Below are 18790 nucleotides of genomic sequence, written 5' to 3'. Positions count from 1 at the left end.
TGGCTAGTGGCTAATAATATAACTATATTTATGTCATTTACATTCATATGAATTTATACTAATATTTTATTGTATGTTAATTTTATTAAATAAACAATTTGATAAAAGGGTCGTTTAACTTTGTCGCATTTAAGTTTAGTCAAGTAACGCTTCTTCTACTGGTAACCAAATTAAAACTTGACTAGACGTACTTTTAATTTGCTAGCTAATGTAATTTTCTTGTTATTTCTTTTGCTTGTTATAAGAAATAATCTACAGCAAAGATATTAATATTAACAAGATTCACTGCCATTGAAATGAATGGGGGTGAACGCAACGCTCAACATGGCCGCCCTAGCGAAGCTTTGCGCAGTATCTAAAGCAAAATGATAATGTTTTTAAGCGCAGTTTGACCATAGGAAACAAACGTTACAGTACAGTTTACATCATTATTAAATGTCGTTTTTAAATTTGTCAATTGTGATTTTAGCTACCGATTGTAGAAATATCAGTATTTCCATTTACGTCTTGTTTGAATTACATAAAAACTGCCCGGAGGCGCGTTACAAAGATAGCTGCTGAGTGGCACTACTTCCCTAAACGGACTTTGTCTACAGGGACTCTATTCTTTGTGGCTGTGTACCGGAAGTTAAGTTTGGGCCACAAAAGCGTGCATGCCCACTAATGTTTATTTACGTTGTAGTTTTGAAACCGTCTTCACAAGTCTAAGCACTGTGCCCTCTACATGTATGTGTGTGTTACTTTATATGTTTGTGTGTGTGATTTACTTCGGCTCCAGAGCGTTAAGGTCATTAGCGTATGCTTTGATGGTCAGCCCTGTGCGAGGAAAGCCTCAGTATCTGTTCCGGGTTGCCCTTCATCACTGTAGACGACAGAGAGGGAATAAGGACAGAATAACCCCAAACTGCCATAATCGTAATCCGTGTCTTGTCTGTCATTGTATTTTGTGATTAGTGTCAACAGCAGATAGCAGTAATATAGGGCTTAACGTACTGCTAATGCCGTTTGATCTCATTAATTGATGTGTAGAGATCGGTACGGCTCTGTGGCTCTTGATAAGAGTCCATTTCCTATGTAGCCTGGGGACTCCAGCTGGTCGCACAGAGGACAAATTCCCCCCGGAGCTCTGGACTAGGCTGAATAAGCCTCCGCTGTCACATCACACAGCCGTCACTGGGCTGTTAAGCAGGGCGGAGAGGATAACGCTTAACCTCCACCGTTATAAGGAAGCCAGAAACACCATTAGAGGAATCTGATATCCACTTACAGGAATAGCATGCAGTAGCATGACTCGATTTGTGTACCGCTCAGTGCTTGACCAAGACCCATATGAAAGGGCCGAATGATGCCTAAGCGTGTACGAATGTGTTGCTCTCACTAACACAGCGATGGATGCTGAGAAACAGCGTCATCGTGGAATTTCACGCACTGTGAGAGACATCCACAGGCATTGATTCGGGAGAGCTACGCTCTGGGCTGCTGTGATTAAGCACGTTTGACTTTTTAACCCTGTGAAGGTTGTTTCATTTTTTTTCTTTGGTACGAGTATTTCAGAACTGAACCATATATGATACTGTAAACATCCACAAGCAGTTGCTCAAATGTATTTCTGGTGATCTTCTTTACTGCAGAGTTTGGTTCCGACCCTATTCCCAAGTACGCTATTCGTGTATTTTCTCTGCCTTTGTGTCGCTTTTGATTTTACACTAGACACAGGACACAAAATAAAGCAGGCCGGACTCGAACACACAGGTCAAACATGGCTCACAAGGTCAAATGCCTATTTGTTAACCACTATGCCATGACTCTGGGGTCTTGTATTTGAGATTTAGAGATATAGAAGAGATGTCTTTAATAATTCAGCAATAGGGCGGGTAATATGATCTCTATAGCATTAAGCAGCAAAAATTAACACTGGTACCTGTAATCTGTCAAATTTATATAAATTGATATGTCACCTCACGGGTCTGTAAATTCAGAATGACTCTTACATATTTCAGCTAAATGTCTTGTTTTTGTAAGTATTTTTAAGCATTTTAGTGATGCTCCTACTTTTACAAAGATTTTTTTACTGGCCCTGTCTCTACTTTGCTACTCAATGTCACCCGTTATACTTTAATAAATATGTTTATAGGCCTGTATGACATTTCTATCATTTTATCATCTATCGTTTTGTTTTGGATTTTTTTGTTAGGTGTGTTGTTTGGTTCAGTGGTGTGTTGATGTTACAATGATTGTGATTCTACAGTCCGCTTGATCTCTGCATAAACGTGGGAATAAATAAAGGTTGCTAATGGAGACTGGGTTTTATTTAGTCATTCCTCAAGGCTGCTAAGAATAATAAGTTGCATGTCTGGGGCTTTCAGTTCCAAGTGCACAGTTTTAAGAACAAGGGCCTACTTAATGACATGTAGCATAGAGCAAAATTAATATAATGTAAGCATCAATATGTCCGTGTGATTTTGCTTTGTGGGGCATAAACAATAAGGTTTTATACCATCTGATGTTGAATTTTTTTGGATAAACAACAGTTTGCATTGCATTGTGAACAGTGTGTCCTCCCAAACTGATGCTGTTAAAGTCAATGAAGAGTCTCCTTCTGTCTTATATAGCCCTTGGCAAAGCTATGATGAGCCAATAACACATTGATGTCTTATGGAACATATTGATGCAGTGACTCACGATTCCTATTCAGCAGGAGACATACGCACAGAGTGGGTCTGTGAATGGATGTGTGCGAGCGCGGTGTAGGCAGTGGTTTGATGACTAAACCTATCGGCAGGTATGAAGCTCTAAATAGAGGATAAAGCTCTGTTTCAATTTTAGTCTAAACTACAATAATTTCAATTACATTTATTTTATAATATAGAACATGTAACGTAAATTTTATAATATTTATACCATTTTAAAGCCTAGAAAAGGAAGTAACTTCAGATACTCTAGAAGTGACCGTATAGCAAAGATTTAAAATATATATCTTTTTCTGGACATAAAATGTGAGCCAGCGTGTATTCCAGGCAGCCTTACCATGCGTTACCAGTTGATACAGCATTATAATAGATTTTTTTTCATACTTTAAGGAAAACATGAAGTATTGTTATGGGTCTTATTCTATTTATGGTAAATATATTGGCTCCCATCTGCCAGATGACATCCCACCAATAGAAGCCAACACATTATCTAGAGAGACCCACAGAGCCCATTTTAGTGTCCATTAAAACCAATATAACTTCTATTATTGTCATGTGAGTCATTAGAATTTTGTAAAAGTTATTTTCTTTAAGCAAGTATACCTCGATTAAATATCTGTAGGTAATGTGTGTAACGTGGTAAGTTGTAATGTTACAATACATTTTGTAACCATATAACAAACCGATTGCTCTCGTCCAAAAGAGTTAACTAATTGAGAAATTATTAGCTATACCTCTGAATGCCGAATAAATAGGGTTATTATTAGATTAGTTAATTTCAAGGCGGTTTGCCCCTTTAATTCTTTTTTTTTTAACGGCGACGTCTTACGATCACCTGTGAGGGGCGGGGCATGCGCGTTGGATGGAGGAGGCAGGCGTACAACTGTAGACCTAGACCCGCACGGAGAGGCTCTACGCTCGGGATGCGCGTTTTTACCAAAAAGACCATCGACTAAAATGGAGGAATAAAATGACAAGCGTTAAAAACAACCGTGGACACGGAGACCGTCGCCTTAATCCGGACATTAAGACTCATTAAGAGAAAGGGGCTCGATCATGGGGAACGAAGCGAGCGCGGAAGGCGGTGAAGGCGCGCTCGCTGGATTACCCGCGGGACTCGCATCCGATGGGAAGGGTGGCTTCATCCAGATGCCCTCAGGGGTGGAGGCAGACCTAAGCAGTCTGTCCGAGGAGGAGAGGAAGCAGCTCGTGGCCGCTATGGCCAAAGCGCAGTCCAGGCAAGTTGAAGCGCGTAGGGGTGCGCGCAAAACAGCGTTTTATAAATGAATGCAGTAATGATAATGTCCATCCCTTCAGTGCCCGAGCGCTCGTTCTTGTGCTGAAAGAGGTGTGTTGTGATCGGGGCATTGCATGATGGCACATCACGACAGCGGTACCGATGCAAAACAGGATCACACCCATTCACGCACGCAATTGTAATCGAGAGCGTTGATCGGCTGTGTGTGAACCATCGTTTTATAGCAGATGTAATGCAGTCCAGTTTTGCAGATTGATTAAATAGTACTTCCAAATGTTAACACTTTTGCCTGCACTTCTATATTTAAGCTATGCGTAATGTCCATAATAAGGGTGGTTATCTTTATTATGAAGGGTCAGTGGATGTGCACATCGCATTTCCTCAATGTTGTTGTCTTGAAATCGCTTCTCGATTATTTTTCCGTCCACAATACTCCAAGATTATTTGCAGAAATCAAATGTCCTGCAGTGTAGATTTCTTGTTAAAAATATGAATGATCCTCGTTCTCTCGGCTACATATTCGTCATCTGTGCATCCAGATCTGTGTTGTACTAACCCATTGCGTTTTCCATGCACACTCCATCTTCCTCCTATGGGCTGTGTAGGTGATGTCATGAGCGCTGCCTGAAAATAACAAGCCTTTAAACACAAGTGTGTGAACATTTAATCCCGTGAAAGCACGCGACCGACATTCCCTTTCATAAAACACAAGCAGTGCTTATTTGAAAGCTCATTTTATCGTGTCTTTAAAGTTGCATAGGCGTAAATTTGTTATTTTTACCCAAGCGCAAATGGGGGAAGGGCGTATAAATATTAATATGACTATATATAGCATTGCAAGCACAGATGCCATCGTACTCGTTGATCGCTTTGGTTATTTTAGTGGGCATGCGTGTGTAGAACACCTGAGAACGAGGACCGACCATTTTATGCGATTAAAATGCATTTGTTCGCTGTCCGTGGTGCTGAAAATCTCCGTGGTGCTGAAAAGCGCCACTCGGTAGACCTATCTTGGATATTAAGTGACAGTCTTGTTTGATAGGTTAAAAAATACATAACACTAACATTAATGTAAAATAACACCCGCTACAAGCATTAACTGTTTAAAGTTTGTTGTGCTGAAATAAATCCTTGGACTAGTGATGTGTCTGAATAGATTTATTGCTGTAGTTAAATGTATCAGATGGTGTTGACAGCTATAATAAAATGCACATGTTATCAGATTGAGGATATGTGTGTTGCTTGTTTGACTAATGCTTTCGCCATGTTGTCTTTTAAGATTTATATAAATTTTGTTTTTACTTTTATGTTATTGATTGATTGCTTGACAACTTTGTCTGCATTGCCTTTTATTTTTGGAATTTATCCAGAGTAGCAGTGCACAAATAAATTGAGTTGATTTAGCTGTAAAAGTACAATGGAGATTTTTTCTTGGGTTGACTAAAACATTTACCCTATGTCTGTTTACTCCACAGACCACCAGAGACTCAAGCTAGTGGAACCCGAGCCCTATCGGGTCTCAGTAAGAGTCGGACTGTAGATGCATTTGGAGAGGGCCCGCCTCCTAAGCCAAAGCCTGGACGGAGCCCCTCCTCTCTCAGTCTCCTTGAATCACGTTTTCGGCAGGAGCCCAAACACCCAGAACAGCCACGAACCGGCATGTTTTCATCTGGCTTCCTAAGTGGGGCCAATCCCCTAAGTGCTGTCTCTTCTGCGGTCTCCTCTGCCAGCATCCCAAAATTTAGCCTCTTTGGTGATGATGAGGAGGAGGATGGGGCTTCCAAGAAGGATGGAAAGCCTCCTGGTCCACAGGGTGGGGCCGGGAAGGGTCCTCCACAGCAAGGGGGTAAGCCACCTCAACAAGGCAAGCCTGGTGGTCCTGGGCCTAAACCTGGTGGACCGGGACCTCAACAGCAAGGACCTAAACCTGGTGGACCGGGACCTCAACAGCAAGGGCTTAAACCTGGTGGACCGGCACCTCAACAGCAAGGGCCTAAACCTGTTGGGCCGGGACCTCAACAGCAAGGGCCTAAACCTGTTGGGCCGGGACCTCAACAGCAAGGATCTAAACCTGGTGGGCAGGGACCTCAACAGCAAGGACCTAAACCTGGTGGACCGGGATCTCAACAGCAAGGGCCTAAACCTGGTGGACCGGGACCTCAGCAGCAAGGGCCTAAACCTGGTGGACCGGGACCTCAGCAGCAAGGGCCTAAACCTGGTGGACCGGGACCTCACCAGCAAGGGCCTAAACCTGGTGGGCCGGGACCTCAACAGCAAGGGCCTAAACCTGGTGGGCCGGGACCTCAGCAGCAAGGGCCTAAACCTGGTGGACCGGGACCTCAACAGCAAGGGCCTAAACCTGGTGGACCGGGACCTCAACAGCAAGGGCCTAAACCTGGTGGACTTGGATCTCAGCAGCAGGGTAAACCTGGTCCAGCAACTCAAACAGAAGGGCCTGGTAAAACTGGGCCTGTCCAGGGGAAAGTTGGCGGGACAATGTGTCCTCTTTGTAAGTCTACACAACTAAATGTGCAGGCCAAGGACCAGCCACCCAACTACAACACCTGCACTCAATGCAAACAGCAGGTGTGCAGCCTGTGCGGATTCAGTCCCCCAGACTCTGAGGTAAGAGACATATATCTGCTGTCTTCACTCATAGTTCTCACACTTGTCTTTACGAAGGCGCATGGTCCAGATATTAATATTAAGAATGAGATGAAATGACAGTAATTTTTATATAAAAAAGATTCTCCTTTTCAGAAGAATTTTTCACAGCTCTTTATATCTCTCCAAGCACTGCAAATGCTATGACAAATATATTTTTAAATCACTTTTTTGTTCCCGAGTTCTGGAGGAAATACGAACAAATGAGAAAGGAGGAAATAAGAAAAAAGCAAAACGTCCCACCAGACTCCATATTCTGTGACTAAAAATGGAAGACTCTTGTTAACTCAGTTTAAAATCTGTCTATTAAGGTGTTTTAAAGCCATGCTGGGTTTTGTTTTAATAACCTTTTATTGGTTTTGCTCGAGACACAGCCTCCAGTAGTCTCCTCTCATCCTGAAATTTGGTGAAAAGTATTGCCGCAGAGGGCAGACATTTATCGAGTTCACTAACATCACCCAAACAGAAACATGTTTTTTTCACTGTGTTGAGAGTCTACATCTATGAGCTTTAATTAAAGTATGCTGAAAGTAAATCCAACATGAATTGAAATTGAAATGAAACCATAATCAAACCCAATACACTAAAAGGGCACCAAAATTCCAGTAATTAGGCCATAAAGTTGTGACTCTTGTAGCTTACTATGTCAATCTGTTATTATTGCAATTTTATCCAACGAGGATGAATGGCTTTTAATAACAGGAATTTCACAGCAAATTAATATTTTATTTGTGCTTCTTCGTATTATAAATGTTTTTCTTCAGTGTTACACTGTATGTTGGTGATTCTTCAATCAGTGGAATTATTCAGTTTCTCAGAAGGATTTCAAAGTAATGAAAATAATTTTGGTTTTACAGGGTAGAGTGTAATCTGGGCTTTTACTGCATCTCTTTAATTACTCTTTATTGATTTTCCAAGCATATTGAAATAATACATTTCCAGGCTTGGCCACTGCCCAGAGTTTTTAACTTTTTAGATGCATTGAAATAACTCCCAATAAAACTACAAAAAACAGTCATAGGTTTTTTGTAATATCATACTGTAGGGTTTTTTATTTGTTTTGATAAAAATTATATGACAGGATAGCACATTTGTATACATTTGTAAATGTATATAAAACATAATTAGACTTTAAATTTTTTGTAGTTTTGCCCTTAACTGAAGAATCGCCAACATGAAGCATTTTGAGATATTTGTAATGACTTTGTGTATTATATGTATAATATATGCAATTCTAAATCAGAAATAATATTATGCGTTTCTGTGATGCATGACTTACTCTCTGGTTGTTCTTACAGGGTAAGGAATGGTTGTGTCTAAACTGTCAGATGCAGCGGGCAGTGGGTGGCATGGAACCCCCTGGACCTCCCATGATGAAACAGCCCCCCAAGCAGGGCTCAGCCCCTCCCTCCCCACAAAAGAAAGAGCCACTGTCTGGATCACCTTCCAAGGGTGAGCCAGGGAAGAAGCCCCCAATGCTAACCAAACAACAGAGTATTGCTGACACAGGGAAAGGATCTACACCTCCAGCAACACCAAAATCTGGACCAGGGCCACAACAGGCCTCACAGGGACCCCAGCCTGGCCCACCAGGGGCCAAGCGTGGACAGCCTCCTCCGCTTCAAAAACCCGCACAAAGCCCGAAGGGTAGTCCCCAGCCTTCTCCTGCAAAAACCACCCCAAAACAAGACGGAGGGGGATTTTTTGGTGGGTTTGGTCTTGGGAGTTTGACAGAGGTAACAAAACCTTCTGCGGGTACCCAGGCCACAGAATCAGTCACAGGGAAACTCTTTGGTAGTTTCGGTGGAGCGTCCAAACCTCAGGGTGGCTCCACAGCTCAGGCCAGTGAGTCGGTCACTGGGAAACTTTTTAGTGGATTTACCGGGCTCACAGAGTCAGCGAAGCCTCCACCATCATCTCAGTCATCTGAAAGTGTGTCTGGAAAAATGTTCGGTTTTGGCTCGTCCATCCTGAGCTCTGCCACCAATCTCATCACCGGGGAGGAACCAAAGTCTCCTCCTGAATCTCCTCCAGGATCGCCCCCTGATTTCCCCGTTGGGTCAGGTGCGGAGTCCCCACCTGGATCTCCCCCCGACTCAGGCTCAGAGTCACCACCCGACACTCCACCCGCTTATTCCAAAGACCCAGCATCTCCAAAACCCGCACCTGCAGAGGGAAAAGAATTGGCAGACACATTTTCAAAATCAGCGAAAGCAGAGGAGCCTTTGACTCAAGTCTCAGGCTCTGATGGCCAGTCCTGCTGTCCGCTCTGTAAAGCACAGCTGAATGTGGGATCAGTAGAGACGCCCAACTACAACACCTGTACAGCGTGCCAGAAGATTGTGTGCAACCTGTGTGGATTTAACCCCACTCCACATCTGTCAGAGGTAAGAAATTCAAAGAGAATGCCTCTATGCTAATTGGGATTGAAACCTGCAAATTGTAAGTTTATAGGGTCGTAAATCAACTCCTGCCCATTACATCTCCTCTTTACTGTTGTCAGAGGCTCCTGGAGATTGAGTTTGTGTGTGAGTATTGAGTACAGGGGAGAGGCTCATGGTCCCATCTCAGATGACTCACCAGCTGGCTGGTTTCTGTTTGGAAGTTAGCCTTTGCTATTTAATGAACACAGAAGGTAGGAGGTAGAAACGAAAATTGGAGTGAGAAACTTTGTTTAAAGGCTTTGAATTAGTAATGAATCACTTCCTTCACATTGACATGACATGTACAGACACTGGAAAAGAAAAGGCGAAAATCATTGTAAGGGGTTTATGCAGAACTGTCGCTGAAGAATACAGGCCTTGGATTTTTGTTACTTTAATTTTTACAAAAATGTGTTATATTACGTTTCGTCTAGTTCTGCTTTTTCTTCTAGTTCTACTTGAATAGAAATTCAACATCAACATTAGTCTGTCCACTGAGGTTAACTGCCTGTGTGACTAAGAGCTAATAATTGTTTCCTGAGGGACATAAAGTGGTCTTCCCCAGCAGTGTACAGAGAGAGACAGACAAAGCAACATTTGCCATAGAGATGTATCAAGCCTCAGTACTTGCATTTCTAAATCTGTGTATCTTTATGATGTCATTATCATCATTAGAAATCTAGAACAACTCTAGCAAGTTTCACAGACGGTACAAAAATAAATCACTTGGAAAGAAATCACTAAATTGGGGTGGTAACCAAATCAGTTGTTACAAAAGGAGTGTAACCTTAAAGATTGTGGGCTTCTATTATAACCCTTAACGCATGGCTTTATTCGTTTGTATTGGAATTTTCTTATAATAATAAGAACAAAAGCATATTTTCTGAATCAGACTGCTGTCTGAATGCTTTCTGACTTGTGGCTACATGCGACTAATGCGATTTAAAAAATTTAATGTTGCCCAGCACTAATATATATATATATAGTACTGTATATATGATGTTCCATGCGAGAGAGCAACTTTTGGCTAATTACGCAATTCTTCAAAGCTACTTGCTTCGCCTCATGTTTGTCTATCAATGAAAGGGTTGGGCTTTGCTGCCACATGCACCACAACATTTGTTGGCACTCACGTCACGTGTAAACCACCTAGTGTGTTTCATTATGGGCTGCTACACCAGGTTGCTTGTGCTTGCTGTCTAATCCAGTGAGTCTATTTCAGATTATCTTGAGCATGTGCGTCTGGTTTCATCTCACATGGTACAGCCAATGACTTAACTCAGCTGGGATCAATGTGTCCACCATCTTGGTCTGAGACACTTGATTCCTTGATAGTATAAGGCAGTGGTTCCCAAACTGGGGTACGCGTACCCCCGGGGGTACGCCAGGTGACGGAGGTGGTACGTGAACAAAATCCTGAAATCTACTGTTTACTTCATTATAACGCACCTGACAATCATCCAGGCATGTTTTTCTCACAAGCTAAATATAAAGACGTGCTCCCTCTAGTGTACACACAGCAAAATAGTAGTCACGTAATGCCATAAAAGGTCAAATTCATGACATCCAATCAAAAAGTATGCATCCACTCATGCGTAAGCGCACATCTTTACGTACCACATGTGACTTCGCACAAAAATTACTGACAGACTTCTGGATAGCTTTGCATGTAGAGTATCCTGCCATAGCCGATCGCGCTTTGAAAACATTACTGCCCTTCTCCACAACGTATCTTTGCGAGAGTGGGTTTTCAGCACTTGCCCACATAAAGAACAAATATCGACACAGACTCTGCATAGAGAATGATTTGAGACTCAGACTTTCTCCGATACAACCAAACATCACAGAGTTATGCAAGTCATTTCAAGCACATCCGTCTCATTAAGCAGTGAGTAATTTATTTATATATGAGTCATATATCATTTATTGTTTGATAAAAGAAAATTACACTTATTTAAAATGCAATAAAAAAATGTTTGAGACTACAATTGTGACTGTAAGAAAAGGGAGTACGCAGAATGATGTTAAATCCCTGGGGGGGGGGTACGCCATTGTAAAAAGTTTGGGAACCACTGGTATAAGGAGTTAAGGACTGGATTACACTGCAAGATTTTGTAAATGGCTATAATGTCTGATGCATGGCCATTTAAAAGTTGGCAAGAAAAAACAGGCTTGCATAAAAAACATTCTCATGTTTTAGGCTTGTTTGGAGTTTTGTGAGTTCACACGATTTCTAGTGGTTATACGTTATGACTTCGATTATGAGATTTACTCTAAACATGTTTGGTATTCTGTGCCAAATTGAATGTCCTTCATCTAAATGAAATCACACATCTAGCTCTGTGCACAGCATACAATATGTGATTTTATTTTAAATCTGTCAACTCCAAAAATCTGCACATTGGCTGCAACCTGCGGCAAGTACCACCCACTCGTCCCAACTGGAAATCCTGTCATTTCCTCTTAGAATAGCCTCTTTTGCTATTGTTGATGTCTACTGTTTTGACTGTTTGACCTTTGTTGAGAGCTGTTTATTTGTTAGATCGGTCCGATCAACAAAGCTAAGGGCCATACACCATTGTGTTATCAGGATCCGTGCTAAAGTCTGTCCACTTGAAGAACATCCTCACTGGAGATTAGATTTAGTCTTTCAGACTGCTAGCTTTCAATGCTGCGTGTGCTGCCGTGACAACATGGGACAAGCATTTATGCGTGTGTGCATCTTTGAGTGCGCGTTTGTGTGTAGGAATTTTTGTTAGTTTTTGTCCGTAGGCCATTTGAGAGCCATATCTTGAAATCGTTCAATATTTACTTAGATTTATTATAACACTTTCAAAGATTATCTTCTCTGTTTTCTTTCTTCTGTCTCTCCAGTAGCAACGCAGCTTCTCCATGGGGTTTTTCCACTTATCCCGAGTGCAGTTTATTCCTTGTTGTGCTGTATCACCACCTCGTTTGTTCTCTCCCCATGGATTTATGACTTGAATTATTATCTCCCATAACTCCCATTTCATCTCTTTTCTCAGAAAAAGTCATTTTCTTCATTCCTATTCAATTCTCGCCTTTCCTAGCTGTTTGTTATTGAGAGGTTTGAAATTCTCCCCAGGCATTACAATCTGTGAATCAATGTTTACAGGACCAGCAGTTCAAAATCTTTTGTTGTTTGTATGGCCTTACTTTTTGAAAAATGTGCTGACATGTCATTTCATTTTGTATTTCATAGAAATTAATGAGCCTTATCCCATATAGGACTTAGTCTTGTATGACTTACGTAGCTGCCCAGAGGCAATGCAAATATTGCTGCCAAGTGGAGAGACTTTGCTTAAATGGTCTTTGCTCCGTATTCCCATTCAGTCATCAGAATATTTTTACTGTACGGAACTCGTAATTGGCAAGGCTGCTCTTGGTTGCGCAACACCCTGTTAGCCAATCAGATGTAACCTTTTCCCTTTTGGCTAATGAGCAAGCCGTTGTTGGACAAATCAGGTGTGACGCTTTTTCCATGTGGCACAGCGCTGACAGTTTCACAGCAGTCCCACAGAGAACTTGGACCAGGGATTAGATTTCACACTCTTGGTTTTTTTTGGTTGGCCATCTGCCTCAGGCTTTGAGTCACTTACCGGCCACCTGATGTGTTGTAACTCCCTACAGTGTGCCCCCTCCTCAAAACATGATCTGCTCATTCCATGCATACAGTAACAGCCCAAATAATCCTCTCGCACAATGATAATGTAAAGGTTTTGATTTCACTTCCATTTTTTTTGCTTTCGTGATGCAGACTCTGTATCTGGTTGTGTCATGTCTCCATTCTCTAGGGTTACGCCCACATTCTCACGCCCACTATGACCCATCCACCTCCCACTCCAGCTGCCTAATACATTTAGCTGACTCCCCCATCCTCTGCATTTCTGCCCCCGGGTCACATAAAGCATTGCTTGGCCTCCCTCAGAACAGAACTCGGATTTTACATAATCCACCACCTCCCTGAATCAGAGTTTGGCTTTATACTGTTTTATTGTCTCCCTATCGCTGTAGTGCAGGCTCAATCGCATTTTGCATTTGACCTGTTTTGACTCAGGCTTGCCAAATATGGATGCAATTCAATAAGATACATCTTTGCTACACATCTTAAAATGAATTATATAAAACACTTATTTTAGAAGTTATGCTATCTTTAAAAGCATGTTATGTTTTACTTCCTCCTATCACAACTTAATGTTAAGCCTATAATTAGGTTGATTTTTGAGAAAAGTGTGAACATCTTGACTCTGTGGCACTATCAAAACTTTGCAATGTTAATTTAGGCGTTCTCGCCAGTCTTACACATAAACATTGATTTAATTATTTTAAATTAGTCTGTTTGTCTGACTAATGGCAGATGTATATTACAATCATAAGTTTAACCAAAACAGAATCAATTCTTGTTGGATGAATTCAGATCCTTAGATTTTGTAATATCCAGTTTCACTCGGAAATACTTTGCATTTACAATCGATTTCACTTTTGGGACGCTTGTTCACCTGTGTCAAGGACTTCGCAAAACATAAACACTGGTTCAGACGCACTTCTGGTTTCATTTTTCTATTTAATCTTACATGTATAATTCAATCTTAAAGATATTCATTTAACATTTTGATTCAGTTTTAAATGTGATGTTGGGTATATTTTGTTCAAATGTTTGTGCAGTGTTAAAAAAAACTCAAACAGGAAGATCTTCTGGACCAGCGTTGGGCCCAGCGTTGCTTATGTCTTCTACATTGGTCTATAAAGTATTCTTGCTTTGTGTATTAGGTGGTGTTGAACTTTCATTTAGATCTTTAAGAAACACCTTTATGTTAATTTATGGCAATTATCCGTAATATTTCAGCATAAAACTGACAATCCGTCTTGATGAAGTGCTCATATCGTCCTCAGTATGTGTGTTCTGTTCCCATAGTTACGCCCCTGTCTCCCAATCTGTCTGTTTGATCACTTTATATGTGTACAGAGTACAGACGTGCATGTCTGTGTGCCTTCCATCGCCATGGAGATCTGTCCACCTGTCTGTTTGATTATGACGTTTGCTGTGTATATCTTGAACTGCTTTCTGATTGCTAGACAGCATTTTTGTATTTTCTCATTGATACCTCTGGCTCTCTTCATCGACAGCATAACCTGTCCAATTGTGTGCTTGCATAATGGTCTTTCCATTTGTTCTGCATTTTGTCCTCGTCTTTGTCATTTCTACCAGGTATAATCATTTGAATTTAATTGAAGTGTATGTTTTCTCCATCCTGTCTATGGTCTGTTTGTCTCACTGGGTCATGGTTTGGCTGGTTGGCATGGTCCTCTTATTTCCTGCTTGAAGATCCCATAACTTCACCATTTTGTTCTTCACGGCATCTTTCTCCATTTGAAGTCAGTCAATTCAATGGAAAATGTCCATTACAAACCATTTTCTATATTTTCTGCCATCACTCAGTCGTTGTGTCTTTTTTTTGCAAACTGGAGATGATTGGTCACATGATTGGCTGAAACTGTGGTTGGCGAAAAAAATGGCGACGGGTTTGGTACCAGTTGAGAAACTTCCATTGAGATGACTAGGAATGCTAACTTATAGACTTTTCTTTGGTTTGTCTGTCTTGCAGACAAAGCCGCTTCTCAGTACTCTCTGATGCATTGAGTTAGAAATAGCCAAAGTGGTAGAGGCAGAGCCAAAAATGTCTGCAGGCTGCATTACAGGAGATGGTTCTCTTTGTGGCAGCGAGCTTTTATTGGTATGGAATGGATGTGTGCATTTTTCCTTTGAGATCAAAAGCCTGTCTTTTAGGCCAGACACACTCCTGCAGAATCCACTACATGCTATCCTCTCCCTTATGTTTTGAAAGCAGTCGTATTTTTAGATGTGGTAAAGGTGTGTGAGAGAGAGAGTGAGTGAGTTAGAGACTTTAATTTATTTGTGTTTTCATATATTTACATGTATTATAAACCACTTTAAGTTGCACTACATACTGAACATCACACTTTATTTTATTTTATTTTATTCTATTTTATTATTTATTTATTTTATAGTATACCTGTCAATGTGTGCATGAATGTGTGCATGAATACAAACATGATTTGTTTATTTGTGTCGGTTTATGTCGGAGATCATAATATTCTGCTTGCTTATTGCTAGTCAGTTACACATGCTATTGGGTGAAAAGGACATTGACCTTCCAGCATTTTATTGGTCAAAAATGTGCTCATGGCTGAGCAAAATATAGCTGACCAGCCTATAGATGGCCTCAAAACTACAAAGGAGGTTTCTAAGCCAAGTGTCTCAGCTACTGTCTCGTACGTTTAGTGGTACATTTGAGCCACGCAGGCAGCATCAGGAGTCAGTATGGTGCCAATACACAGTCTTACAGGAAGTCTCAGCCTCGCACAGACCTGCTGCAGCTAGATAATGAGAGAACGAGGGTGCCGGATGTGAGAGGAGGGGAGAAATAAAGAGTTGAGATTCAGAGAGGAGGTGGAGATGATATTAGATCTGAGAGGAGGAAATCTGAGGAAAGGTCATTGATTTCATATCTATTTGCATCCAGAAAAAAAAGTTATGTTTACAATAGACGTACAAATGAGTGAAAACGCATAGCTATTGATCAAAATTTTATGTAGAGAATTAGGTCTTATGTAACATCAAAGTCCACAAAATATGCAGCATAATATTGGCATATGTACAGTCTGCTTTATTAGTCCTTAAAAACATTTACTTACAATCATTTTGTACAGCAAAAACGTGAACAGTGACCCCAAAAAGTATTTGGACGTGTAAAGTGTACTTGGAAGTCCATAAATGTTATTGGAGTAGATAACAGTCTGCAGATGCTCGACCTTTTCTCAGAAATTTTCTTTTTACACTTTGTTAGCTTTCACATCTTGCAACTACTCTTCCCAGCTTCTTAAGGTCAATAGTGGTACACAGATGACCTTTTGTATTAACCATAGGTGTTGTGAATCATATTATCTAATGGCATGTTCCACTAACCAGAAAGTGTACAAATACATTTGTCTTTGAACAACATGTGTATCATTTTGAAATGTAAAAGTATCTGTGCCATACTATATGTTATTAAAATTGTTTGATATTTATTAACATAATGCAAACAAAGACATACTTGAGTGTTCCAAAGGTTTCTAATCCATTTTTCAGGCCACTTGCACTGTTATTGCTTCTACTACAATTTGACAATGGTATTTTGATCATTCAAAATAAAAGATCTTTATAGACTGTTTTGAGGCGGTTCCATATTAACATATTGCGCTCTTGTAAAGTTATAACAGTAGTAAGCATTTTGGCAGGAACTATTGGTAACAGTTAATTTTTGCAAGGTAGTGGATTGCATTAGCAAAATAATGTAATCTTTGTGGGCTTAAATAATTTTAGCTCTGTATCGCACCTTTATTGACAGATTTAGCAACATTGGTTTAGAATTTTCAAGCACAATTTTCCTTATTAACTGCTATACAGCCTTGTTTTGATTTGAGTTGGGAGTAGATACTTTCCTTCAGTTATGTAGGGTTGAGTTAGCGATTTCTAGTGTGATAGCAAGAGAAAGCCAGTGAAAATCTTTCTGAACGGGGCATCACATTGCAAATGAGAGATTGATCTCTGTAAGTAATGTCCACTTAAGGATAATGGTTCTCATTAACTACCCATTCATGCTTTTGTGCATAACATGTACGTAAGCATGTAAGTGTTTTTACACAAAAAGAAAGATGAATCCGATTTGCAATTACTCCTAAATTTAGGATAGTTAGAACCAACTTAGACGATGGACATGAATGCCAAAATTGCAGACTCTTGTGGCATTAGCGGTAAATTGTATTTGTTTCTAGAACACACATCCTTAGAAAAGACTATTGTTTGCACAGCCCATGACTCACTTTGTATCCAAAATGAGCCTCGGGTGCTATTTACAAACACAGCGAGTGTGGAAGAGACATTGCTTTGAAGCATTGAAGCATTTTGTACTGTACATCTTAGCTTGTAAATAATCTTTAATAAATCTCAGACGCAATCATTTGTCTGTTCAGAATTTAGCTGTACATACTGACAGTGTTCATTTGCTCGTTCTGTATTGTTTTAGCATCCAATCTGCTAAAGGAATTATGCAAATCAGAACACAATGCAGTCACACCAGAATGAAACGGTGCTAAATTCAATTTGCGTCTAGTTTATGGGCGTTTCATGAGGATGCAGGTTTGTGCGCTAAATTAATGTGCCCAAAAATGGGGCCTCTGTTTAAAGAATTTCCCCTGAGACGCTTTGAAAATGTCTGACTTTATATTAGATATGAGCACTCATAAAAGAGCTCTATGTACCCGTGTCTGTTTTCCCTGTCTGCTGACTCGGCAAATATGAAAGCATGAACGGGGCGAAGACGAGCACTGTTTATAGCCTGAGACTCAAATCATGTAACTGACTGAGTTCTAGTTATTTCGCATAAGTTACAATCTCTCCACCTCTCAGGCTGTTGGATTTAACACCTCAGTTTGCAAGGCTAGTAAACCAAGTGCATTTGGAACACGAGTGGTCTAGCTGTGTCATGCAGGGGTGGATTTTGTTATTTGCCAGAGATTGAAGAAAATGACTCAAAATTTATGTTGCGATTCTATATCCTTCAAGTCAAACAGATGCATTTTGATCTAGGTCAAAATTTCTCACATATGATCAAAATTTCATTTTGCACATGCACCTTTGTTGCTTTTTAGTAACTTGTTTTTAATGCTTTTGAATTACTCATTTTTCTTATTTGCATGCTGCATTGTAAGTACATTTAAATTTGCATTTGTTTATTAGCATTATTAGCAGGCGCTTTTATCCACTTACAAATGAGAGAGCATTTAACATTTAGTCAAATGTGATAGCACACATCATTATGAAGAACTTATCTGATGGATTATGTAATTTGGAAAACATTACTGCAATGTTGTGACAATGTTTAGTGATGAAATGTTTTTATTATTTAAAACATTCCCCCTGTTTTAAATCTCAATGCTTTTAATAACATTAGCAAGTAAGAAACATATAAACAGCATTTTCTTCTTGTTGACGTTGTCCTGACAAAACCAACATTTCATTGTTAGTAAACATGGTCTTTTAACCAGGCGGTGTGATGTTGTCATTTGATAGGGAGGATAATATTTCCTTTTCTTTTTACATACTGTACCTTACTTAATACTGCTGAAATACAAACAACTTCCACAAGGTTACATTAACATCTCACTTTCATCTCATATGGTATGTCATTAGGATCGTGTGTCTTTGTCCTTGATCTGCCCTTACAAAATACATATTTGATTCCACAATACACACCATCATGTGTGCTGTAAAATATTTGTTTCTTGATGTGTCTGCCAACTTATGACATAGGGATCCCATGCCGCCTCTAGATTTAGACTAAACCCTGCAGCTCAGTCATGGGGGAACCATGGGGACAGAATGTACACAGGCATGCCTCAGCACTGGAGCCTAACATAGATCGCTCTGGATTTACGTCAGCCAGTGGGGCATGATTCCTCTTGAGAGGGATGCCGCCTGCATGTGGCATTCACATCCCCCCACAAACATGTAATATTCATCTCTGACGCCACCGTTTGTGGCGCACTTAGCCTAGTATCTACTTGATGGCATGAAAATCATATGTATCTCTTAGTTGTTTTTTTACTAAATGATAACTTTGAAATGCATTCTAGTGGGCTAAAAATGTGACATCATGAACAGTTCAAAT

The 18790-nt window shown here is 40.4% G+C and overlaps 1 protein-coding gene across 14 annotated transcripts in view; it reads left to right on the top strand.

The window, feature by feature from the left end:
• The first annotated feature begins 3522 nt into the window (after positions 1-3522).
• Positions 3523-18790, top strand: part of pcloa (piccolo presynaptic cytomatrix protein a) — a 46141-nt gene continuing 30873 nt past the window's right edge. For 10 of the 14 annotated variants that reach the window (XM_057323590.1, XM_057323589.1, XM_057323586.1 and 7 more), the window contains exons 1-3: positions 3526-3928; positions 5424-6573; positions 7911-8999. In XM_057323590.1, the coding sequence (XP_057179573.1) occupies positions 3747-3928; positions 5424-6573; positions 7911-8999 (2421 nt within the window). In that variant the 5' untranslated portion in view covers positions 3526-3746. Of the gene's footprint in view, positions 3929-5423; positions 6574-7910; positions 9000-18790 lie in introns of all 14 variants that reach the window. The other 4 variants (XR_008961897.1, XR_008961896.1, XM_057323595.1 and 1 more) reach the window with 2 other exon arrangements.

Source organism: Triplophysa rosa, linkage group LG24, assembly GCF_024868665.1.
Source record: "Triplophysa rosa linkage group LG24, Trosa_1v2, whole genome shotgun sequence".
Classification (NCBI taxonomy): domain Eukaryota; kingdom Metazoa; phylum Chordata; class Actinopteri; order Cypriniformes; family Nemacheilidae; genus Triplophysa; species Triplophysa rosa.
Note: the sequence above shows the minus strand (reverse complement) of the source record. Positions and strands in the feature narration are given on the sequence as shown.